The sequence below is a fragment of the Salmo trutta genome, chromosome 6 (assembly GCF_901001165.1).
Source record: "Salmo trutta chromosome 6, fSalTru1.1, whole genome shotgun sequence".
Taxonomy (NCBI): Eukaryota; Metazoa; Chordata; class Actinopteri; order Salmoniformes; family Salmonidae; genus Salmo; species Salmo trutta.
The window spans coordinates 49,754,994-49,780,386 of record NC_042962.1 but is presented as its reverse complement, the minus strand read 5'-3'; the positions used below and the strand labels follow the sequence as shown (position 1 = coordinate 49,780,386).

The 25,393-nt window shown below is 41.0% G+C and overlaps 1 protein-coding gene across 1 annotated transcript; it reads left to right on the top strand.

Annotated features, from left to right (window-relative positions):
* The first annotated feature begins 584 nt into the window (after window positions 1-584).
* LOC115196114 (multidrug resistance-associated protein 4-like) lies at window positions 585-25,393 on the top strand. Its single transcript, XM_029756697.1, has 22 exons — window positions 585-786; window positions 8,856-8,966; window positions 9,295-9,415; window positions 11,215-11,439; window positions 11,527-11,616; window positions 12,123-12,286; window positions 12,825-12,950; window positions 19,242-19,491; window positions 19,605-19,712; window positions 19,832-19,921; window positions 21,241-21,432; window positions 21,553-21,647; window positions 21,751-21,837; window positions 22,363-22,459; window positions 22,699-22,917; window positions 23,048-23,185; window positions 23,382-23,419; window positions 23,521-23,627; window positions 23,785-23,931; window positions 24,783-24,862; window positions 24,999-25,184; window positions 25,284-25,393. The coding sequence occupies exons 1-21, from the start codon at window positions 692-694 to the stop codon at window positions 25,155-25,157; spliced, it is 2,739 nt and encodes a 912-aa protein (XP_029612557.1). The 5' UTR covers window positions 585-691; the 3' UTR covers window positions 25,158-25,184; window positions 25,284-25,393.

Sequence of the window (25,393 nt, the reverse complement as noted above, 5' to 3'; positions counted from 1 at the left end):
AAATATGAATGGGAATTTTCTTCAGTTAGATTTTACTCAAGAATTTCTAGGGGTGTCAATAATTGTGGCACATGTTTCGGAGAAAATGTTTATTTCATTAACTTCACTTTTTTTTTTCAATCACTTAAATTAAAGGTTTGATTTTTGTGAATATTTTCAATGAAAGACCAAGAGGATAAACAGCAAAGAGGTTTTTTTTCCATTGCCCGTTTTGCTCATATTTACCAAGGGTGCCAATATTAGTGGAGGGCACTGTACCAGGAGTAATGAAACACAGAATAATAATAATAGATGTTAGGTGAATGAATTATGACCACTGGAGTCTTTGCCACTGAACATATATATTTTTAAATATAATATTTAGATTTATCTCATCACTCAATCTTGCCAAAACATATTCTGTTAATAGGAATTTAAAGTAATTTGACATGATTTAAATGAATCGGGTCATTAACCTTTTATTTAACTAGACAGGTCAGTTAAGAACAAATTCTTATTTTACAATGACGGCCTACCCTAACCCGGGTCATGAACATATGACCTTTGAAATGAACTAGGGAGAAGTTAAACGTAGGCTAAGTCTGGCATAAGCTTATTCCCATACTTTACAATAACTCTGTTGCAGTGGTCTCCGTATAGGCTATTCCCTCCATCACCACACTTCCGCCCAGTTGAAGAGCTTGTGATCTCCATGCAGCACCGCAGCACCGTGCGCCTTCGGAAGAGCACCCCTCAGCCTCAGAAGATGCCCTTCTGTAGGCACGAAGTCAGTCATTATACCCTAATGTAGGTCTATTTGCCTACTAGCCAAATAAAGTGCAGAGCATGCATGATGCGTGCAACTCGTCATTCTAACATATTTGAACATTTACTTCATTCACTTCAGTCAGTTAGTATGTCATCCATTCAGTCATTTGCCATTCATTCGGTGATATGTCAGTTGCAATAGGAACGAAATCAAAGAGAATAGAACAGTCTTATCCATTTGTTTATTGAAATCCATGTGTATTCAAAATTATTCAAATTATCCAAAGTATTTTAGCCTATCACTTTAATAATTAAATGTTTAATTTAGGCCTATCCAAATAAAAAATAGGTCTTCAACTTGTAGGCATTGCAATTCAGGCTATAATTTTGGGTACTGGTATCTTACGGAATAATTTTAGAACTCTATTTGTTTTTATTATAGGGCTCCCTTTAAAAAGAGACCCAAGCTCACAGGCCTCTAAATATAGCCTCTAAATAACATGTGAACAAAATAGTTGAAGAAGCACGTGCAGTGGCTGATGGGGAAAACAGATCTGCCAATAAGAATTAGCTATAGTTAGTCTTGACCATTTGGGACCCGATGGCTATTTCACTCAGGACAGGTTATAGCCAAGACTTAGTCAATATGTTGTTTTGTCTCATTTATTGATATGGATATAGCCTTTACTGGATGGGGTTGTGCAATGCAAATGGCTGTAACAAGCCTACATACAGAGTGGAATTCACTAATACAACAGTCAAAATGGCTAATATAAGGCCTACAGTCCGTGCTCCCAAATACTGGAACAAGTGCAGCTATAAAAATAAATGTATGCAATTATTTGGCTATTTAAATAACACACAACAGCATGGCATATTTAGATAACGGAATAGGCCTACCCTAAATCATATTTACTTTCTATTTTGAAATTCAGGTGGATATTCTAGACAAGGCTCTTCTGTGTCTTTGTCATTCTCTCTCAAGTCATTTGCTCAAGGCCCAAGCCTATACTACGCCATCTACTGGTATAACGTCGTTATTGAATGCAGTTCTAAAACAAGCTCTAGACTTTTTTATTGAAATGAAACCAGAAGCAGCAAAGCAACTCTTAACGTCTGGGCTAGAGTTGCTTGATTGACTAGCTACGTTTGGTTCATGTCTTTTGCAGATGCCACATTACTGACAAAAGTTTGTACGCATAAAAAAGATCTGTAACCAAGTAAAGGGAGACGTGAAAATGTTAATTCATAGTTGTAACATAACTATGTACATTTACAGATCTATTTTAACGTTTGCGTTTTCCGCATGGCTTTTCTTACGATCCTAACAATTTACATATGGATTTTCTTACAACCCTAACGATACATACGTTAAACCTTTTGGCAGGTATCTGGCTCCATAAATGTGTTCCACAATGTGTGCTATAGGAGTGGAACTCACCTTCCACAGAGTTGCATTATTTTCCAGAGCACGCATAGAGCCCCGAGTTGAATGCTCTGCACCAGAGGTTACTCAGGCAAAAAGCAAGTTTAGCTTTAAAAAACAGAATTTATAAATGAGTGTATCACAGCGCCTCTCCTCTTTCGAAAAATCGAATTCATCTGTACTGTATATATTAATAGTATGTTTGTTGTCGCTTGGTGTCTTTCCGATATAACTTATTTAGTTTATATATTTAATATCTTATGGTGTTCTGTACTTTGTCATGTATTTGTACATTTTATGTGGATCCCAGGAAGAGTAGCTGTGGCATGTGCAGTAGCTAATGGGGGTCCGAATAAACTAAACTTCTATACCATTTGAACATGAACACCCGCTATTTAGAAAATAAATTGCAATTTACATATTTACGAGTGTCTGCCTTTGTTGTCCCTCTCTGCGACTGCCGGTCCATCTGCTGGATAGTCAGTCGACATGGAGCCTCTGGTTTGTCCACCAGAGATCAAAGTCATAGGTTGTTAGGTCGGATACTTCAGAGTACCATTCAGAAATGTTCTTAGAACGGATGCGTTTACCAGACTAAAGTATTTAAACTGCTGCAGTCTGAATAATTGTTCTTTTAGTTTGTAGATTTCTTAGCCATTTCAATGTGGGAATGATCTCCACGTTCCCCGTCTTGTCCTTTGGTAGAGTTGTAGTTCTTAACCATTTCAGCATGTTTTTTTATTTTACCTTTTATTTAACTAGGCAAGTCAGTTTAAGAACAAATTCTTATTTTCAATGACGGCCTAGGAACAGTGGGTTAACTGCCTTGTTCAGGGGCAGAATGACAGATTTTTACCTGGTCAGCTCGGGGGAGCCACAATGTACACCCAAAAGGGCCACGTCGTGACACATTGTTTTTAAGAGTGTTTAATCATGACTTCTGCTGACAGACATAATAGGCTACATTGATTAATGTGTAGAATTGCAGGAAATTAAATTTTAAAACATAAATTTCTTTCTCTACGGTCAAGAAGGGGGCAATTAAAAAGTTTTGCTGCAAGGTGTGGGGTTGGAGGGGGAGAAACCAAATCTTGCATAGGGCCCCCAAAAAGCTAGAGCTGGCCCTGACCATGTAAAATTGGCTAGCAAACTAATAAAATATGTCAATATGGCTAGTTAGCCATCTAGTTGATACCCTGAAAGTTAGCTTATGTCCAAATATTGTTTGATTTACTTGCCATCTATAGTGGTGATGACAGAAGTCTGACTGACAACTTCACCAGTACGAGGACTTGCCGATGTCAAGCTCATTCCAAAAGCCTAATCTCTGTTGAAGCAAGCAAGCTGAAGTGCCTTCAGAAAGTATTCACAACCCTTGACTTTTTCCACATTTTGTTGTGTTACAGCCTGAATTCAAAATGTATTAAATGGAGATTTTGTGTCACTGGCCTGCACACAATACTCCATAATATCGAAGTGGGATGTATGGTTTCAGAATGTTTACAAATTAGTTCAAAATGAAAAGCTGAAATGTCTTGAGTAAATAAGTATTCAACCCCTTTGTTATGCCACGCCTAAATAAGTTAAGGAGTAAAAATGTGCTTAGGTCACCTAATACTTATTGGACTTACTCTGTGTGCAGTAATGTTTTACATGATTTTTGAATGACTGCCTCATCTCTGTAACCCACACTTACAATTATCTTGAGGTCCCTCAATCGAGTAGTGAATTTCAAGCACAGATTCAACCACAAAGACCTGGGAGGTTTTCCAATGCCTCGCAAAGAAGGGCACCTATTGGTAGATGGGTTAAGAAAAAGCAGACATTGAATATCCCTTTGAGCATGGTAGTTATTCATTAGACTTTGGATCGTGTATCAATACACCCAGTCACTACAAAGATACAGGCATCCTTCCTAACTCAGTTGCCGGAGAGGAAGGAAACCCCTCAGGGATTTCACCATGAGGCAATGGTGATTTTAAAACCATTAGAGTTTAATGGCTGTGGTATGAGAACTGAGGATGGATCAACAACATTGTAGTTACTCCAAAATACTAACCTAAATGACAGAGTGAAAAGGAAGTCTGTACAGAATAAAATATTCAATCATGTATCTTGTTTGCAACAAGGCACTAAAGTATTACTTTCCAAAATGTGGCAAAGAAATTAACTTTATGTCCTGAATACAATTACATTTTGGGCAAATCCAACCACACATCACTGAGTACCACTATTCATATTTTCAAGCATGGTGGTGACTGCATCATGTTATGGGTATACTTGTCATCGGCAAGGACAGAGCTAAGCACAGGAAAAATCCTAGAGGAAAACCTGGTTCAGTCTCTTTGCCAACTGACATTGGGGAAACAAATTCACCTTTCAGCAGGACAATAACTTAAAACACAAGGCAAAATATACACTGGAGTTGCTTACCAAGACAACATTGAATGTTCCTGAGTGGCTTAGTTACAGTTTTGACTTAAATCGGCTTGGAAATATATGGGACGTCTTGAAAATGGCTGTCTAACAATGATCAACAACCATCTTGACAGAGCTTGAAGAATTTGAAAAAGAATCGTGCAAATATTGTGGAAAAAGTCAAGAGGTCTGAATACTTTCCGAATGCGCTGTATTGTGCGCTATAATGAAATAGAATGCCTTTCAAACCAATCAGAAACTAGTATTCAACAATGCCATGATGTAAACAAAACACCAAATACCTTACTGAATCAGCCTTATTAAATGTTTTAATTATTCTTCAGGATGAAGATCCAGATCCATCCCCTAAAGGCTAAATTGTTTTTCATTTTCAGGAGAGTAACTAAGCTATTTACTGTGTGTTCTGCAATCATTACAGAACGTACTGAGCAATCGGGGGAGAAGGGCCTTGGTCAGGGAGGTAACCAAGAACCCGATGGTCACTCTGCCAGAGCTCTAGAGTTCCTCTGTGGAAATGGGAGAACCTTCCAGAAGGACAACAATCTCTGGTGGAGTTCTGAAATCAGGCCTCTATGGTAGTGGCCAGACGGAAGCCACTCCACAGTGAAAGGCACATGACAGCCCTCTTGGAGTTTGCCAAAAGGCACCTAAAAACTCTGACCATGAGAAACAAGGTTCTCTGGTCTGATGAAACCAAGATTGAACTCTTTGGCCTGAATGCCAAGCGTCATGCCTGGAGAAAACCTGGCACCATCCCTACGGTGAAGCATTGTGGTAGCAGCATCATGCTGTGGGGGTGTTTTTCAGTGGCAGGGATTGGGAGACTAGTCAGGATCCTTGATGAAAACCTGCTCCAGAGCGCTCAGGACCTCAGACTGGGGCAAAAGTTCACCTTCCAACAGGACAACGACCCTAAGCACACATCCAAGACAACGCAGGAGTGGCTTTGGGACAAGTCACTGAATGTCCTTGAGTGGCCCAGCCAGAGCCCGGACTTGAACCCGATCTAACATCTCTGGAGAGACCTGAAAATAGCTGTGCAGCAACGCTCCCCATCCAACCTGACAGCGCTTGAGAGGATCTGCAGAGAAGAATGGGAAAAACTCTCCAAATACAGGTGTACCGAGCTTGTAGCGTCATACCCAAGAAGACTCAATCAAGGCTGTAATTGTTGCCAAAGGTGCTACTCTTATGTAAATGGGATCATTCTGGTTTATATAAATTTTCAAAAAATTCTAAAAACCTGTTTTTGCTCTGTGATTGTGTGTAGATTGAGGAGATGGAGGGGGGATTAATCAATTTCAGAATAATGCGTAACAAAATATGGAAAAAGTGGTCTGAATACTTTCCAAAGCACTCCCTCTATACAGAATGTAAATGTCTATGGTTCAACTCTTCAGATGGGCTTTAGAAAGAGAAGTTCAACTAATTAACAAGAATAGCTGTACCGCAAATGTTTTTTTTTAATATATTTTACTAGGCAAGTCAGTTAAGAACAAATTCTTATTTTCAATGACTGCCTTGTTCAGGGGCAGAATGACAGATTTTTACCTGGTCAGCTCGGGGATTCGATCTTGCAACCTTTCGGTTACTAGTCCAACGCTCTAACCACTAGGCTACCTGCCACCCCAAATGTGAATCAACTTTCAGATAATTAATTGAAAGTGGTGTGTAGTCTTTGCATGGTTTCTTATCCACCGAGGGCCAGTGTGGTAGGGTTTTGTTCTATCCAAACAAAATCATACCTGATTCAACTAATCAAGTCTTGATTGAAGTCTTTGATTAGTTGAATCAGTGGTTGGCAAGAACAAAAGCCTAAGTGTACATTATCTGTGGATACAATTGAACAAAAGCCTAAGTGTACATTATCTGTGGATACAATTGAACAAAAGCCTAAGTGTACATTATCTGTGGATACAATTGGACATCCCCTTGTTAGGAGTGCTACTTTCATTTTTATTTAACTAGGTAACCTTTCGGTTACTGGCCCAACGCTCTAACCACTAAGCTACCTGCCATCCCAAAATGTAATGACATGGTAATGATCAGTTTATTTGAATAACTTTAGGGTAAATTAATATAATCACATTTTACATAAGAAATGTCAGCTTGTACGTTTTGAACATTTGGAGATGAATTATATAAGAGGTGGGCTTTTTTGGAACACACATGGGCTGAAAGGGTACATTCAGTACCCATTAAGCCCAGTCTGGACTTTTCACATATTTAATCAAATATTTGTCTCTTGTTAAGTAAAGTCATAAAACTTGATCAGAGATTCATCTCCACTTTATTTGTTATTTGATCTCTCTAAAAATGTGTGCAGTATGTGTTAGAAATATCTAAACGTAGATTTTGGTGGGCTTATTAGGTACACTTACCATATCAACAACAGGTTAATAAAACAAATACTAAAATATCGTTTTGGGGTGGAATTTTCCTTTAAGTGTCAGTGGTCTCTTTTAAAAATACCACTATCTGGATATTCTCTGCTGTTACATGCTCATTTCAAGTATCAAAACCCAAAATATGGTTGTACTTGTATTACTCTTGTTTATATTTTTGTTGTCTTTTGAGTCTTGTAAAGAATCAATGTAAAGCATCTATTACATTTGAGAGCGGTTCCATTTCTCCAGCCCCATCCTTCAGTGGAAGTGGTACGGCTGACCACAGACCCCAGAGTATCCATTCAATGCTGCCTGATTATCCATTCAGTGTTTTGCAGGGTTAGGAAACACCATAAAATCAGTAGAGCAAAGCAAGCAAACTGATCACAGGTCAGTCAAAAAGTTAACCTTCTATCCCGTGTGTCATAAAGCACTACTAGAGTTCAGAGAGAATGTTGCACAGTGTTGATGCACAGTATGATGAACTGGTTGTTTTGAGCAAGATGAAGATATATGATTTGACACATCCAGATCTGAATGTGCCATTCCACACTGCTCATTGCTTCAGTCTAGAAGGAGGCAACCAGTTGCAATGTTCTTTCAAGCTGAAAAACAAGGTAACAGTAGCTAGGTTTCCATTCAATTAGCAACAGATTTCCATATGAATATAAATAAATCTGCCTTTTGCCATTACATTTCCATATAATGAATGGGAATTCAGTACATGGGTGCACATTTGTTTTTGCCCTACCACTACACAGCAGATTTAAAATATTCAAGGCTTGATGATGAGTTGATTATTTGAATCAGCTGTGTAATGACAGGGCAAAAAACTAAACATGCACCGGGGGGGCCAGGACCGAGTTTGGGAAACCCTGCTTTAACAAACAGATGCAGTGTGGGTAGGCTACCCAAGATTATTATGGATAATGCCGATATTATTTGTCAAACGGCAGCCAAGCATCAATCATGTCACCAGAATAAGACCCTTAATATTTATTGGAAAGGAGCATCAAACTCATCACCTTGCAAATTCAGCACCCTGTGAAGTTCATCATAATTGATTTAAACTGTAGCTTAATAAACTGCATGCTTTCCTGAGTCGTAGTGGGAGGACCACACAAGATATCATCGCATGACTCCAAATTTACTACAATATGATGGTTATTATATCAATATTTGCCCATAAATACATTTTACCAACAAATGGATCCCACCATGTCGAACTAAACGTGTTCTGTTGACATTTATACAATTGTACCGGCGTGGTTTGTGGTACTGAGAAAGGGGGAAAGTTCACAGTGCTCCTTGCATTTAGATGTAAAAACATTGTTCTTGCATGCATATTGATCACGCAACAGTTGCCACCTGTAATAGGATATTCTTTGTACCATACTAATTCCTATATCAGTGACACTGCTGAGGGAGAGTGGCTGAGGTCACGTAAAGTTGGCTGACACAACTAAAGCAAATGAGCTATTGGTTAACACATTCATAAATAAGTAGCTTTATCTTTTTAAGGTACATCTAATTTGTTACTCTTCAACCAAGTTGTCGTAGGGCAGTGCAAACAAACAAGGCCAGTAGAGTTCTTCCAAAAACCAGGCCCTTCTACTACATGTATATACTAATAGCAACCCCCATAAAGCAGAACATTTAGTACAGTGCATTTTGACATTGGGATTCGTGGATTAAATGTTGCTCATACACATCCACTTCCTATTTTGTGTTTTCTCTTTCCTCAATGTGCATTGGTTAATTATTGCATTAGTTAATTGGTTATTGCACTGGCTAATTAATACATAGGTTAATTAACCTGCTCTCTCTCTCGCTCTCTCCTTTTCCTTCTCTATCAGTTGGGTAACCCCTTTATTCAGTATTGGAAATAAGCGGAGGCTAGAGGAAGATGACATGTACCAAGTGCTTCCTGATGATGCTTCTCAGGGCCTGGGAGAGGAACTACAGAGGTATGACATGCTGTGACCCAGCTCTATTTTTCTCCCTAGCCCTATCCCCTAGGACCTAGCTCTATTCCCTAGCCTAGGCCTATCCCCTAGACTTATCCCCTAGCCTAGCACTTTCCCTCTTCCTTGTTTACATCCCTTATTGTATTTTTTGTTTTCTGAGCATTGAGAGATTACCTCCCTTGCTCCATTTGAAGTTTCATGTTAAACACTGAATTTAGCACCATTTGTGTATTTAGGCTCCAAATAGCCCGAAATAGAGATTATGAAAATATTAATGGCCTGTGTTCAGTTTTCTGATCATAGTCTAACAATGTGCTAATCTTTACAGACATTGGGATAAGGAGGTTCGAATGGCTGCCAAGGAACTGAGGATGCCTAAACTCACCAAAGCCATCGTGAAGTGCTATGGGAAACCCTACGCAGTGCTGGGGATCTTTAGTTTCACTGTAGTATGTAGAAATATACGTTTGCCTGTTTTTTTAAATAACATTTGACCTATGTAACTACAGTACATGGTGAGTGGGTTATACAGTTGAAGTCGGAAGTTTACATACACCTTAGCCAAATACATTTAAACTCAGTTTTTCACAGTTCCTGACATTTAATCCTAGTAAAAATGCCCTGTCTTAGGTCAGTTAGGATCACCACTTTATTTTAAGAATGCGAATTGTCAGAATAATAGAGAGTGATTGATTTATTTGAGCTTTTATTTCTTTCATCACATTCCCAGTGGGTCAGAAGTTTACATACACTCAATTAGTATTTGGTAGCATTGCCTTTAAATTGTTTAACTTGGGTCAAACGTTTTGGGTAGCCTTCCACAAACTTCCCACAATAAGTTGGCTGAATTTTGGCCCATTCCTCCTGACAGCTGGTGTAACTGAGTCAGGTTTGTAGGCCTCCTTGCTCGCACATGCCTTTTCAGTTCTGCCCACAAATCTTCTATAGGATTGAGGTCAGGGCTTTGTGATGGCCACTCCAATACCTTGACTGTTGTCCTTAAGCTATTTTGTCACAACTTTGGAAGTATGCTTGGGGTCATTGTCTATTTGGAAGACCCATTTGCGACCAAGCTTTAACTTCCTGACTGATGTCTTGAGATGTTGCTTCAATATATCCACGTAATTTTCCTACCTCATGATGCCATCTATTTTGTGAAGTGCACCAGTCCCTCCTGCAGCAAAGCACCCCCACAACATGATGCTGCCACCCCTGTGCTTCACGGTTGGGATGGTGTTCTTTGCCTTGCAAGCCTCCTCTTTTTCCTCTGAACATAACAATGGCCATTATGGCCAATCAGTTCTATTTTTGTTTCATCAGACCAGAGGACATTTCTCCAAAAAGTACAATCTTTATCCCTATGTGCAGTTGCAAACCGTAGTCTGGCTTTTATATGGCGGTTTTGGAGCAGTGGCTTCTTTGCTGAGCGGCCTTTCAGGTTATGTTGATATAGGACTCGTTTTACTGTGGATATAGATACTTTTGTACCCGTTTCCCCCAGCATCTTCACAAGGTCCTTTGCTGTTGTTCTGGGATTGATTTGCACTTTTCTCACCACAGTACGTTAATCTCTAGGAGACAGAACGCGTCTCCTTCCTCAGCGGTATGATGGCTGTGTGGCCCCATGATGTTTAAACTTGCGTACTATTGTTTGTACAGATGAGTGTGGTACCTTCAGGCGTTTGGAAATTGCTCCCAAGGATGAACCAGACTTGTGGAGGTCTACAATTTTTTTTAATGAGGTCTTGGCTGATTTCTTTTGATTTTCCCATGATTTCAAGCAAAGAGGCACTGAGTTTGAAGGTAGGCCTTGAAATACATCCACAGGTACACCTCCAATTGACTCAAATGATGTCAATTAGCCTATCAGAAGCTTCTAAAGCCATGACATCATTTTCTGGAATGTTCCAAGCTGATTAAAGGCACAGTCAACTTAGTGTATGTAAACTTCTGACCCACTGGAATTGTGATACAGTGAATTATAAGTGAAATTATCTGTCTGTAAACAATTGTTAGAAAAATTACTTGTCATGCACAAAGTAGATGTCCTAACTGACTTGCCAAAACTATAGTTTGTGAACAAGAAATTTGTGGAGTGGTTGAAAAACAAGTTTTAATAACTCTAACATAAGTGTATGTAAACTTCCGACTTCAACTGTATATCCATATATGTCAGCTTTTACAGTGTAAATAAGTGGATTTTAGTTCAGGTTGAAATCGCTCTACCTCTCTCTTGTTCCCCCAATAGGAGGTGATTAAGGTGATCCAGCCAGTGTTCTTGGGAAAGCTGATCCAGTACTTTGAGAAGTACGATCCTGATGATATGGACGCGCTGTATGAGGCCTTTGGCTACGCTGCTGGTATCTCTCTGTCCACTGTCGCGCTGACCGTCCTCCAAATTCATTATTACTACCACGTCCTGAGGACCGGCATGCAGATACGAGTGGCCATGTGTCACATGATCTACAATAAGGTCATTATACACTACATACTTGCATACAGGATTATACAAATTAAAATCTTCAAGAACAATTTACTAGTAAATGTAATTCCCCCATAGGCCCTGTGTCTCAGCAGTGCAGCGATGGGAAAAACAACCACAGGCCAAATAGTGAACCTGCTATCCAACGATGTCAACAAGTTTGATGAGGTAAAAGCAAGACGTGCATGAAGACATGCGGTTACTTTGGATGAAATGGTTGAGCACATCATCACCCTTCATTCCATAGGTTTCTGAAGAGTATGGCTCTGGCTTATATAACAATTGACCATTCGTCAAATGTACAGGAATGGAATGCACCAATATCTGGAATGCCTTTGAGCTGTCTGTCATCCTGTCCTTGCAACTAAAGTACATAAGTTAAATCCACAGAGAGAACAAAGTCATGGATGAATGGAAAATGCAGATGGTTGCTTAGCACAAATATTTACAATAGTCCGATGCTAAACTCAAACCAGACTGAAAGAATATAAATGTATATAACATGGGGGGCCCATGCAGCTTCTTCAGTGGTATGATGACAAGCGTGGCCTGTTGGCCGCTGTATTAGGTCATGAATCCAGCTCGAAGGACCATTATCATCTTTGTTATGTTAAATGCAACTACTTAGAAATTATGTAACAGCTAAATTAACCAAGGATCACTGGTCTTTGCAGGTGACCACCAATCTGCACTACCTCTGGATAGCACCTCTGCAGGCTGTGGTGGTTATCATACTCCTGTGGTATGAGATTGGCCCGTCGTGCCTGGCAGGCGTGGCTGTCCTTGTGTTCCTCATGCCACTACAGACCATGTTTGGAAAGCTCTTCGGCTCCCTCAGGTGAATTACATAAGTTACATGACATGGCTTGAACTTAGAGTGGGGTCTTCTTGAGAAAAGTTGACCTTGTCCTTATCTATAGGGGGCAACGTTTTTCAGTGAGTGGCTCCTATGCTAAAGTGATTGTCAGAGCTACCTGTTAAATGGTAACCCATAGGTCAACCTATATGTTAATAATGTCCTTGTTTTAAATCCCTTTTTTGTTTTGACTAATAATTTGCCTTTTGGAACACTAAGCACGTGTGAAGAAAAGTTAGCTTCACATGTTGGCTGGCATATTGACTGGAAAACTGAATAGTGAACTCTTGCTTTGGCAGTTGTTCACACGATCAACGACACAAGTGCTGGAAGTAATAGTTTTGATTAGGCGTTATGAAACCCTAAAGCAATGCTGACTTCTCTGATTCTACTAAAGAGTTATCTTCATTAAATGCAATTGAAACATTGCCGTCGGTTCGTTAAACTCGGGAAACGTCAGAAAGTGTTTTATTCACAAGGAGGAGATATGACTGAACTGACTGAACTCCTTTTCTTGCAGGAGTAAAACCGCTGTCCTCACTGACAGTAGAATACGCACCATGAATGAAGTGGTGTCTGGAATCAGGATCATCAAAATGTATGCCTGGGAAAAGCCCTTCTCAGCACTCGTCAATGAAGTCCGAAGGTAAAAACTACAGTAGTAACATAAATTGTACAGTTGAAGTCGGAAGTTTACATGAACAAGAAGTAATGACTTCAACCTAAGTGTTTCAGCCACTCCACAAATTTCTTGTAAAACTATAGTTTTGGCAAGTCGGTTAGGACATGTACTTTGCATGACAAGTCATTTTTCTAACAATTGTTTACAGACAGAATATTTAACTTATAATTTACTGTATAACAATTTCAGTGAGTCAGAAGTTTACATACACTAAGTTGACAGTGCCTTTAAACAGCTTGGAAAATTCCATAAAATTATGTCATGGCATTAGAAGCTTCTGATAGGCTAATTAACATAATTTGAGTCAATTGGAGGTGTACCTGTGGATGTATTTCAAGGCCTACCTTCAAACCCAGTGCCTCTTTGCTTGACATCATGGGAAAATCAAAAGAAATCAACTATGAGCTCAGAAAAAAAATTGTAGACCTCCACAAGTCTGGTTCATCCTTTGGAGCAATTTCCAAACACCTGAAGGTACGACGTTCATCTGTACAAACAATAGTACGCAAGTATAAACACCTTGGGACAACGCAGCCGTCATACTGCTCAGGAAGGAGATGCGTTCTGACTCCTAGAGATGAACGTACTGTGGTGCGAAAAGTGCAAATCAATCCCAGAACAACAGCAATGGACCTTGTGAAGATGCTGGAGGAAACGGGTACAAAAGTATCTATATCCACAGTAAAACGAGTCCTATATCGACATAACCTGAAAGGCCGCTCAGCAAGGAAGAAGCCATTGCTCCAAAACCGCCATAAAAAAGCCAGATTACGGTTTGCAACTGCACTTAGGGACAAAGATTGTACTTTTTGGAGAAATGTCTTCTGGTCTGATGAAACAAAAATAGAACTGTTTGGCCATGATGATCATCGTTATGTTTAGAGGAAAAAGGGGGAGGCTTGCAAGCCGAAGAACACCATCATAACCGTGAAGCACTGGGGTGGCAGCATCATGTTGTGGGGGTGCTTTGCTGCAGGAGGGACTGGTGCACTTCACAAAATAGATGGCATCATGAGGTAGGGAAATGTATATGAATATTTTGAAGCAACATCTCAAGACATCAGTCAGGAAGTTAAAGCTTGGTCGCAAATGGGTCTTCCAAATGGACAATGACCCCAAGCATACTTCCAAATTTGAGGCAAAATGGCTTAAGAACAACAAGGTCAAGGTATTGGAGTGGCCGTCACAAAGCACTGACCTAAATCCTATAGAAAATGTGTGGGCAGAACTGAAAAGACGTGTGCTAGCAAGGAGGCCTACAAACCTGACTCAGTTACACCAGCTCTGTCAGGAGGAATGGGCCAAAATTCACCCAACTTATTGTGGGAAGCTTGTGGAAGGCTACCCAAAATGTTTGACCCAACTTAAACAATTTTAAAGGCAATGCTACCAAATACTAATTGAGTGTATGTGAACTTCTGACCCACTGGGAATGTGAAAAAAGAAATAAAAGCTGAAATAAATCATTCTCTCTACTATTATTCTGACATTTCACATTCTTAAAATAAAGTGGTGATCCTAACTGACCTAAGACAGGGAATTTTTACTAGGAATAAATGTCAGGAATTGTGACAGAGTTTAAATGTATTTGGCTAAGTGGTATGTAAACTTCAGACTTCATCTGTATATGTTTATTTCTATTAGCTGGATACACAAACGGTATGATAGACCAACAACCCTCAGCTAGATGCGATCAATCCCTTTTAACATTCTAATTTAAAAAAATTTTTTTTAACTAAAGTCAGTTAACAACAAATTCTTATTTTCAATGACAGCCTTGGAACAGTAGGTTAACTGCCTTGTTCAGGGCCAGAACGACAGATTTGTACCTTGTCAGCTCGGGGATTCGATCTTGCAACCTTTCAGTTACTAGTCCAATGCTCTATCCACTAGGCTACGCTGCTGCTCCTTGTACTGTCTCAGTCTTTTGTCTCGATGGTGGCGCTGTGGAGCGATGGTGCTTGAACCCCACCATGGCTGCTTGCGGCTATATTTTTATATATGAATTTCCCTTCGATGTGTTGATTTTAAATTGAAAATAACTTTTGCATGCTTGCAACTGTTGTTTTCAAAGGGGGATATCAAAGACCAGAAAATAAATGGGTCATTCCACCAAATGAATACCCTTTGTGTAGTGTTACTTTGGCATTTTTGGCAGGATTTCACCTAATTTGAACATTCTGCCATAAAGAGTGCATGCTCAACTTGAAGGAGAAATCCATCAAGGTTGGTAGCAACATGGAAAATTGTTGCGGAAATCGGTTCCAGCTCAAGTCGATTACAAAATCTACAATGTAATGCTAGCTTTGTAGCAAAGGTAGTTACACACAATAATACCAAAGACAATATCAATCTGCAGATCGATGTGCCTCAAACATTCGCAACGGCAGATATACTTTTGAGGAGATAGGAAACCTTGACTAGTCTACGTCACTGGGTCGCGTGGTGTATTCTGGGACAAGGAGCGCTCTCTTACAAGGACCCAACATTAGCATGAATTTCGTCAACAAAAAGTACAACTTTACAAATCTTTTCCGAAATGTGAGGTAATTAACTTGCTATCTGTAATATCGTATAGCTTTGGAATCGCGCCATGATGTACTTTCGAGGAAAATAGACAAGTTTCTTGTCATATACACTGACTTTGAAAAGGGATTGTGTGACGATTAGCTTAGCAACCACATGACACCGTGAACGCGATTGGTCGACAGTCTGCTGGGTGGGGCGTTTATACGTTCCTTGATTGATAGGAATCCAATCTCTTTCTGATATTTCTCTGGCAACGGCACCATACAATGCACCCTGGACTAAAGAGGCAGACAAATAGGAAACGTGCTAGACCCTCCGTTAAATTACACATTTTTCGAGGTCGTAAACATATGATCAATGGCTCATTCGAGAGAGGACATCCATCCGAGTTATGACATTGGCCAGCATTGAAATCTGCCGTATGATAGACGTTTTCACGATCAAAAAGTCATATTCCGTATTAACTTAGTGTATTGAGAGCGACTTTATCACAGTGCTACGTCATACCGGACGGATTTCTGCCTGCTTGAACGCCAATAACTCAGATACACATGAAAACATGAAATGACCCAGAGAATCAATAGAATATCACTCAGAGATGCACAAAAACAATTCTAACATTAAAAAAATGCGCAAACCTTTAATAAAAAAACATTTTACAATTTCAAAAGTTTAAATATAATGACTATAGTAAGGGTTGACCTTAACAGGGTTGACGATTTCATTTGAAATCAACCATAAATCCCCTTGACAGGAGGAATGGAAGCTTGTTGTAACAGGGCTATGCTCAACCAGCTCAGTTTCCCACAACAAAACACATTATTATACTCTGATTTGACTATTAGATGTTTGTTTCTTTTAAAACCAGAGTTCAGTTAATCTAACAGGGTTGACCTTAAAATGAGACAGACATTTGATGTGATAAGATGAATCACTCGCATTAAATAATAATCTTCAGAAATGACTTTGTCAAAGCAACAAAAATAACTAGGGCTTTATAATGATGGTGAAACTTGGAGACATTTTTGGGATTAACCAGTCAAATGTAATCTACATAATCCCCAAAAGTAATGATTTATCATGAGGGCCATGAACAATAACTAGTAATGCTGCTTACTCAAAGGTTAAAATCATACCGTTCTGGTAGAAATAGTTATAAATTGCTGAGGTGTTGACACTTGAGGACACATGCTCCAGTACACAGTGAAATATTTTGTATGGTGGTATTTCCTATTCAACAAAACTGTATGAATAAGGCTTGAAATGACTTACTGTATATGCTTTCTAAATATAGCATAAGAATTATACAACGACTAAGATTTCACCTTCCTTATAACTGTAAAATACATATCTGTATGTTTTGTTGGAGAAAATGTTCATGTTTTCTAAAGGTCGCTCTTAATCAAAACGTCTGCACCCATTGCTGTGAACGTCTAACAGAGCTTTAGCTTGTCTTCCTGAACTCGTTAGGAACTCTCCTTTCATCTCATATTAATCTTGTCCATCTATGACAAACAAAGTGTTTTTTGTTTAAAATCTATTGTTTTAGATGAATGGCTATAAATCGAATATGCTACAGTGATGAAACCGCTCTCTCCTGCTGCGCTACGATGTAACGATTGCAGGCATGTGCTTTCTCCGTGGCTGTGATGTATGCCAGGGGTTGATCGACAGTCTGAAGAGCAAATTAAATGGTAGGAGGGACATCCCAGCTTCAAGTGGTTTCAGATTTCACATCCTGCGTCACACAGGCTAATAGCCTAACCTTCATGACTAATGTTCCAATTTAGACGTCAAACAGTATAAATGTTCTGGTCCAATGCTTCTAAAAATGTTATACTACTGTATCCGAGGGAACCAGGGCTATCACTCAACCCTTTCGATCTACGATATCCACAGATTGATTTATAAGCGAAAATGTCAGTCGGAACCTGTACAAGAACCACGCCGGTCGCTTAATGGGGACCTTACGTCCTAAGAGGTTTTAAGTGGGATAAATTATTCCTAGAAGTCACAGTGGGTGTACAGATATGTCAAAATGCAGAATTTTGGTATGTCTTTATTCATATAAAGAAATCGGATTAATGCAACTTTCCATGTGGTTTATACCAAACGGTACTGGAGCATTGGCTCTCAGACCAACAGGCTCCAAGACAGCTTATACCCCCAAGCTGTCAAGCTGTTTTAAATAGCCTGACTTGACTCAAAGGTTTGAATACTTGTATAAATTAGATATTTTTGTATTTTATTTTCAATACATTTGAAAGAAATTCAAAAAATAGTTTTGACTTTGTCATTATGGGTTATTGTGTGTAGATGGGTGAGAAATAAAATCAATGTAATCCATTTTGTATTCAGGCACAACAAAACAAATGTGGAATAAGTCAACGGGTATGAATACTTTCCGAAGGCACTGTATATAGTGTGTGCATGTCTGCATGTGCGGTTTATAGTGTTTGGCTGAGTGCCAGGGACCCCTAGCAGGGTCTCACAGAGGGAGCAAAGCCACATGCACTTCACCAGCTGCCAACAAACAGCTATCAATTACATCACAGGTCTGGTCCCCTGATCCCTCTCACCATGACCAGCCAACACTATCCAGCCATGAGACCTGGCTGTAGTCTTCTTTCTGCTTCTCTTTGTTCTTTAACATGAGGAGAAGTTGCATGTTTTTGTCTCTGAATGTTATTAAATGTTACATTCTATGGCAGCTTTTAGTGGAATGTCTGGGGCGTTTGTGGAATTCCCATTCCGAAAACATTCTACCTCCCATATTCCTGGCTGCAGCAAAGTGCACAAAAGCTGTAATAGTCATTCTGCAGTTCTTCCATGTTTCCTCTGAGTGAAAAACCTTTGTTAAAATCCTTCAGTCTATTGACGCATCCGTGCGTCAATCTAATGAACATCATAAAAAAAATCCCCATCCAAATCTGTCAGTTTAAGCTAGATGTTTTTTTTGCATGGGGAAACGGACAAACACGATTTGAGAAAATGAACTGCAATTTATAAAGGAACTGGTTGACTTTGTGTTTTGGCTAGCTAGCTAAGTCTTTTTGCGGAAGGGGCTTCCCGCAACAGTGGTGGAAAGTAGCAGAGCAATAGCGCTGTTTGTCAGACCATTAGACATCCCGAAAATTGGCCTTCTCACGAAAAATGTCTGCAGCGTCCAAATGTTTTGGCCTACTAACAAATATGACCACTCTATGGTCTACAAGCCCCACTGGACTCTTCAGAAGTCAGTAACGCTATTGGGCGTTTGTAGCGTCCGAACCGTTTGAGCGACAAACTAATACGACCCCACTGCGGAAAGGGGAGACTCTCATGAACACAATGGTGTTCTCTGTTGTTGCTCTACGACCCCAACAAGTGTCACGGGAACTCATCTGAAGGTAGACCATACAAATGAATGGATGTATGGAGGTATTTTTGTGCCATCAAAAATAAGGGGTTAAATATGTGTCCAAAAAAAGCACAAATATTTCCTGAGCTTTCTTATATCTACTAAACCTTATTCCTTTATGATTTATTTTTTGTCATTTTTTTGTTGTTGTCATTTATGAATGTTATTCACTGTGAATCTATGGGCTACAGTAGTAAAGGCCAAATTCAATATTTTATAAAAGAAATTAAATATATACATGCACCTAAAAGGGTCCTAAAATTCCAAATCAAATAGCTAAATGATCCATGTTATGACCCCCCCCCTTTCTTTCATTCTTCCCTCAGGGAAGAGATCTCCAAGATCATGTCGAGCTCCTACCTGCGAGGCCTCAACATGGTCTCCTTCTTTGCGGCCAGTAAGATCATTGTCTTCATCACCTTCACCGTCTACGTCCTCCTGGGGAACACCATCTCAGCCAGCCGGGTGTTTGTGGCAGTGTCTCTGTATGGTGCCATCAAGATCACAGTGACCCTCTTCTTCCCACAGGCCATAGAGAAGGTGTTCGAGACCATCATCAGTATCCGCAGGATCAAGGTACTCTATAGATCATCTGGCACAAAATGGCTGCTGTGCCTCACCTAGGTGCAATGAGTTCTTGTAGTTTAGTAAGGTTTGTTTGGCTGCATCATTTCTCTGTTGACCCACAGAATTTCCTTCTGTTGGATGAGATTGAGAGACCCAACATGAGATTCACCCTGGAGGAAAAGAAAGACGCCTCTGTTGAGATTAAGGACTTAATTTGCTACTGGGACAAGGTGAATACTCTGATCAAATGTTGAATGTCCAAATGTTGATATACAAAACAAGAAGAAGCCTGTCCTGTGTGGTAGCTTCGTGTATAGCTATGAAATGTCCCTTCTCTCTCTCTCTCCAGTGTCTGGACGCCCCATCTCTCCAGAACCTGTCACTCACAGTGAAGTCAGAGCAGCTCGTTGCTGTCATTGGACCTGTGGGGTCTGGAAAGGTCAGAGGTCATGCACAGTACATAGTACACTATATATACAAAAGTATGTGAACAGCCCTTCAAATTCGGCTATTTTATCCACACCTGTTGCTGACAGGTGTATAAGATCCAGCACACAGCCATGCAATCTCCATAGACAAACATTGGCAGTCGAATAGCCTTACTGAAGAGCTCAGTGACTTTTAACGTGGCACCGTCATAGGATGCCACCTTTCCAACAAGTCAGTTTGTCAAATTTCTGCCCTGTTAGAGCTGCCCCGGTCAACTGTAAGTGCTGTTATTGTGAAGTGGAAACTTCTAGGAGCAACAATGGCTCAGCTGCGAAGTGGTTGGCCATACATGCTAACAGAACGGGATCGGCGACTGCTGAAGCGCGTAGCGTCTAAAAATCGTCTGTCTTCAGTTGCAACACTCACTACCGAGTTACAAACTGCCTCAGGAAGCAATGTCAGCACAATAACTGTTAGTCGGGAGCTTCATGAAATGGGTTTCCATGGCCGAGCAGCCGCACACAAGCCTAAGATCACCATGCGCAATGCCAAGCATTGGCTGGAGTGGTGTAGTAAAGCTCGCCACCATTAGACTCTGGAGCAGTGGAAACACACTTTACCATCTGGCAGTCCGACAGACGAATTTGGGTTTGACGGATGCCAGGAGAACGCTACCTGCCCCAATGCATAGTGTCAATGCATGACAATGCCCCCTTGCACAAAGCAAGGTCCATACAGAAATGGTTTGTCAAGATCGGTGTGGAAGAACTTGACAAGCCTGTACAGAGGCCTGACCTCAACCCCATCGAACACCTTTGGGAAGAATTGGAACGCCAACTGTGAGCCAGGCCTAATCGCACAACATCAGTGCCCGACCTCACTAACGGTCTTGTGGCTGAATGGAAGCAAGTCCCTGCACCAATGTTCCAACATCTAGTGGCTCAGTTGGTAGAGCATGGTGTTTGCAATGGTGTTTGCAACGCCAGGGTTGTGGGTTCGATTCCCACGGGGGGCCAGTACGGGAAAAAAAAAAATGTATGAAATTAATTGAAATTCACTACTGTAAGTCGCTCTGGATAAGAGCGTCTGCTAAATGACTAAAATGTAAATGTAAAATGTAGTGGAAAGACTTCCCAGAAGAGTGGAGGCTGTTATAGCAGCAAAGGGGGGGGGGGATCAACTCCATATTAATGCCCATGAATTTGGAATGAGATATTCAACGAGCAGGTGTCCGAATACTTTTGGTCATGTAGTGTGTGTGTATATATGGTAAAATATGTAGTAAGCCATATCAGCCAGCTCACATGTTTACCATCCCATCTCCCACAGTCCTCTCTGCTCAGCGCCATTCTAGGGGAGCTGCCTCACGACAAGGGCGTGTTGAGGGTCAAAGGTCAGCTGACCTACGCCTCCCAGCAGCCCTGGGTGTTCCCTGGAACCATCCGCAGCAACATCCTGTTTGGCAAAGAGCTCCATCCTCAGAAGTATGAGAAGGTCCTGAGAGCCTGCGCCCTCAAGAGGGTAAGACACACTGAATGGAGCGCTCATGGTATTTATTCTAGGAGCTTTGCAGTGGTTGTTGTGGCTTTGTGTTCTATGACTGTTAACCCCTGTTGTCGCTGTTATCACTTCTGTGTTTAGGACATGGAGCTGCTGCCAGACGGGGACCTGACATTGATAGGGGACAGAGGAGCCACCCTCAGTGGGGGACAGAAAGCTAGAGTGAACCTGGCCCGGTAAGACCACAGCTCCACTTCATACCAGAGTAGAAACGAGTTGAGGTACATTCTATAGATGAATATCCTCCAGTCTCTATCTGAAAGCCTTGTTGTGTCTCAGGGCTGTGTACCAGGATGCTGATATCTACCTGCTGGACGACCCTCTAAGTGCTGTGGATGCCGAGGTCGGGAGACACCTGTTTGAACAGTGAGTGAACCACAGTTTCAGCTAAACAGTTTTGTTTTACCATGCTGGTCCCATTTGAGATAAATAAATATTTTAAAAGAGAGACAAAATAGCAGCTCACAAGGTTTCAGACCAATTTACAACATAAAACACAACAGTTAAAAAAACATACATTTACACATTGAGCAGCAAGATGATTTGGGGAGGTATGGTGCAACTATAAAATGATGACCTCTTCCTATTGTATATATTTGGTAACATGATTCATTTTGCATATGGTTTCCTAGAAATAAAGGGTGCCTCAACTAACCCTTTGGCTCAACTTACCCCACTATCCTTTAGTACAACTGAACTACATTCTTCCCAGACTCAGATTAGGTCTACTTACTGGCTGCTTCTTTAGGGCAGGAATGGGTTTTTGGATAACATTTACAAGTAAAAGGATGTGGATTCTCTGACGTTAGAACAGGCCTTAGGCCTTCACCAGCAGGTTGAAACTGCTCTTAAAGTGTCTGTCTGTCTCTCTCCATGTGTCTGTATGTCCAGGTGTATCTGTGGTATTCTGAAGAACAAGCCCCGCATCCTGGTCACCCACCAGTTGCAGTACCTCCAATCAGCCGACCAGATCCTCGTCCTCAAGGAGGTGTGTTCCTGGCAGGGTTTAACATTCTACACATGCTTTGTAACCTACATATGACCACAGGTGCATTTCTGCTTACCTTTTTAATTTGTTGAGCACATAACACATATCTGCTGTCAATCTTTATGAATTGAATTGTTCACCCAGAGGCATATACATTTCCATATGAATACAGACTCCAGAAGTTGGGCAGGGTGTGACGTGTGTGTGTGTGTGTGTGTGTGTGTGTGTGTGTGTGTCAGGGTCACGTGGTAGGGAGGGGGACATACTCCGAGCTGCAGCACTCTGGGGTTGACTTCACCTCCCTGCTGAAGAGGGACGAGGAGGAGGAGCCACAAACCTACAACAATCACTCAGTGGTCAAACACGCCTTTTCCCAGGACTCAATTTCCTCCCGGAATTCAGTGGTCTCCCACACCTCCTCCATGCACTCTGTTAAAGATGGAGCTGAACAGCTTCCGGTGGGTCCAAACCCCACTCACTTCCTTTCAAGCCCTTAGATACAGTCGCAAGGAGGATTTTCATTCTTATGTCTCCCTGATTGTCCCTCCCTTCGTTAACAGGGTATTATCTGTCCATGTCTCCTCCCAGGAGGAGCCTGTCCAGACAATAGCAGAGGAGAGCCGATCGGAGGGCAACATCGGCGCCAGCCTATACTTCAAGTACTTAAACGCAGGAGCCAGCATCCTGGTTATGCTGGGCACAGTCCTTCTCAGTCTCATCGCGGAGGTATTAACGCATCCAAAATGTCAGGCAGTGAATATGTCACCATATGTTACCATTCTACCTCATAGCATCTACAGTAAATACAAGCATTTTGACTTCTGATAGATGTGTGCAAAATCTAACTCTGAACAGATCAGTGCATTGGAATCAATGACATTGCAATGATCGAATCAACTATAATGTAATTTGTCACCCACAGGTAGCGTATGTTCTTCAGGATTGGTGGCTGGCCTATTGGTAAGAAGCATCTATCGTTACAGTAGTTCATTATATGTTTCACAGTTCAGTTGGACCATAGCAGTGTGAACATTCAAATAACAATGCTGTTTGATTGACAGGGCAGGAGAGCAGGAGAAACTCAATATTAACAGCACTGTGATTGTCCAAAATGGCCTCAACATCACTCAAGAATTGGACCTCAGTTTCTACATGGGCATTTATGCAGGTATACAGAGGAAGAGAATTCCTACATATACTCTATATTAACGTTTCCCTTCAAAGAATGGGAATATTTTCCAAGTGAGTATGAGGTTGTCCCCTCACCTGGGAGGAAGCTTTGGAAAATCGTGTAATGACTGACAAGTCACCTTCTCTGTGTTCAGGTTTGACTCTGGCCTCAGTCATCTTTGGCTTTGCCAGGAGTCTGGTGATGTTCAATGTGCTGGTGAAAGCTGCTCAGTCTCTGCACAACCGCATGTTCATCTCTATCCTCCGAACACCTGTACGCTTCTTTGACATTAACCCAATTGGTGAGAAACCCCCCTGTGAAATAGAATCTGTTTGTGTTGTCTTTTTCTTGTAGACTTGGAATTGAGTCCTGACCTCAAAATGCTTTGAAACTGGTTGGGTGAGAGGGGGTGAGAAGGCAACAGATGTCATTTCAACATCTAGTTTTGATTTACATTTGGTTGAGTTGTCAACTAACGTGAATTCAATGTAAAGAGAAAAAAAAAGTATTTTGTATTTAGGTTAAAAGTTGGGTGAAAAAAAATACTACATTCCCTTACATTTGTTAGGAATTGAAAACTGGGTAAGTTGTGGAGAAATGCTAGATGCAAAATACAAGGTGAACAACTTCTATATTTAAATGTTTAATAGACAGACAGACAAACATATGCATATGGGAAGACAGAAACATTCCTCTATGAAGTTCGCAGCAATGCTCTCCCCTTCCAGAGGAGAGGGCGGAACTAAATACTCTTGCCTTACCTGTTCGCTGTTTCACCCTTCCGTGTCTGGTGTCGAAGCATTAAATCAAGGCTGAGACCTTGGGGTTGAATAGACTATACAATTTAAACGTCTTAATGGCTTAGGACACCCATGGTCGGTTTTATTGCTCAGGGGCACAGATACCAGTAACTAAGACCTGATTTATGGTGACCACTGGCCTTACAGAGGATACCTAGAGGCCAAATTTCAGTAGGGAATAGTCATCCAAATATAGCATTCTTAGCAGGTGATAACTTTTTTCAAAACAAACAGTTTTCCACATTGAGTAAATGTCATCACATTGAATTTTTGTTGTTGAAATGAAGTGGGAAACAATGTTGATTTTTACCAGTATTTGCCCAGTGGATTACTTCCTCCTGTTCTGTCACAGGAAGAATTCTCAACAGGTTCTCTAAGGACATCAGTCAGCTGGATTCCATGTTACCTAATACCTTTGTTGATTTTAGTCAGGTAAGTGAGTTCATAGCCCTAGAGGGGAACATCTATATATTTTGGCAGGAGAATATAGATTTCCCAATCCAGTATCTATATTCCATAAATCTTTTCTTCTCTTCATGTCTCCTGGGCGTATCCAATCTTGCCACAGTCGATCCTGCAGAATATCGGCGTGGTGGCGGTGGCAGCCTCAGTCATGCCCTGGATCCTCATTCCTGTGGTTCCTCTACTCATCATATTCCTATTCCTGAGACGCTACTTTCTGCAGACGTCACGGGACGTCAAACGCCTGGAGTCCACCAGTGAGTGACAGGACTGACTGGGACAGTTAGGGGAGGCAAGAGACAAATGATGATTGTACATTTCCTCTAATGTGTATGATTTCCTTTTGTGTCTGCAGGCGTGTGTGAGTTGATGTATTTCCTGTGTTCTGCAGCTCGGAGTCCCGTCTTCTCCCACCTGTCCTCGTCCCTCCAAGGTCTGTGGACGATCCGAGCCTTCAGAGCCGAGGAGAGATTCCAGAACACCTTTGACGCTCATCAGGAT

Coding starts and splice junctions, on each gene's coding strand:
- LOC115196114 (XM_029756697.1), top strand. CDS start 692: ATGCAGCACCGCAGCACCGTGCGCCTTCGGAAGAGCACCCCTCAGCCT. Junction 22,918..23,047: donor ATGGAGCTGAACAGCTTCCG/GTGGGTCCAAAC, acceptor GTCTCCTCCCAG/GAGGAGCCTGTCCAGACAAT. Junction 23,420..23,520: donor GATTGGTGGCTGGCCTATTG/GTAAGAAGCATC, acceptor TTTGATTGACAG/GGCAGGAGAGCAGGAGAAAC.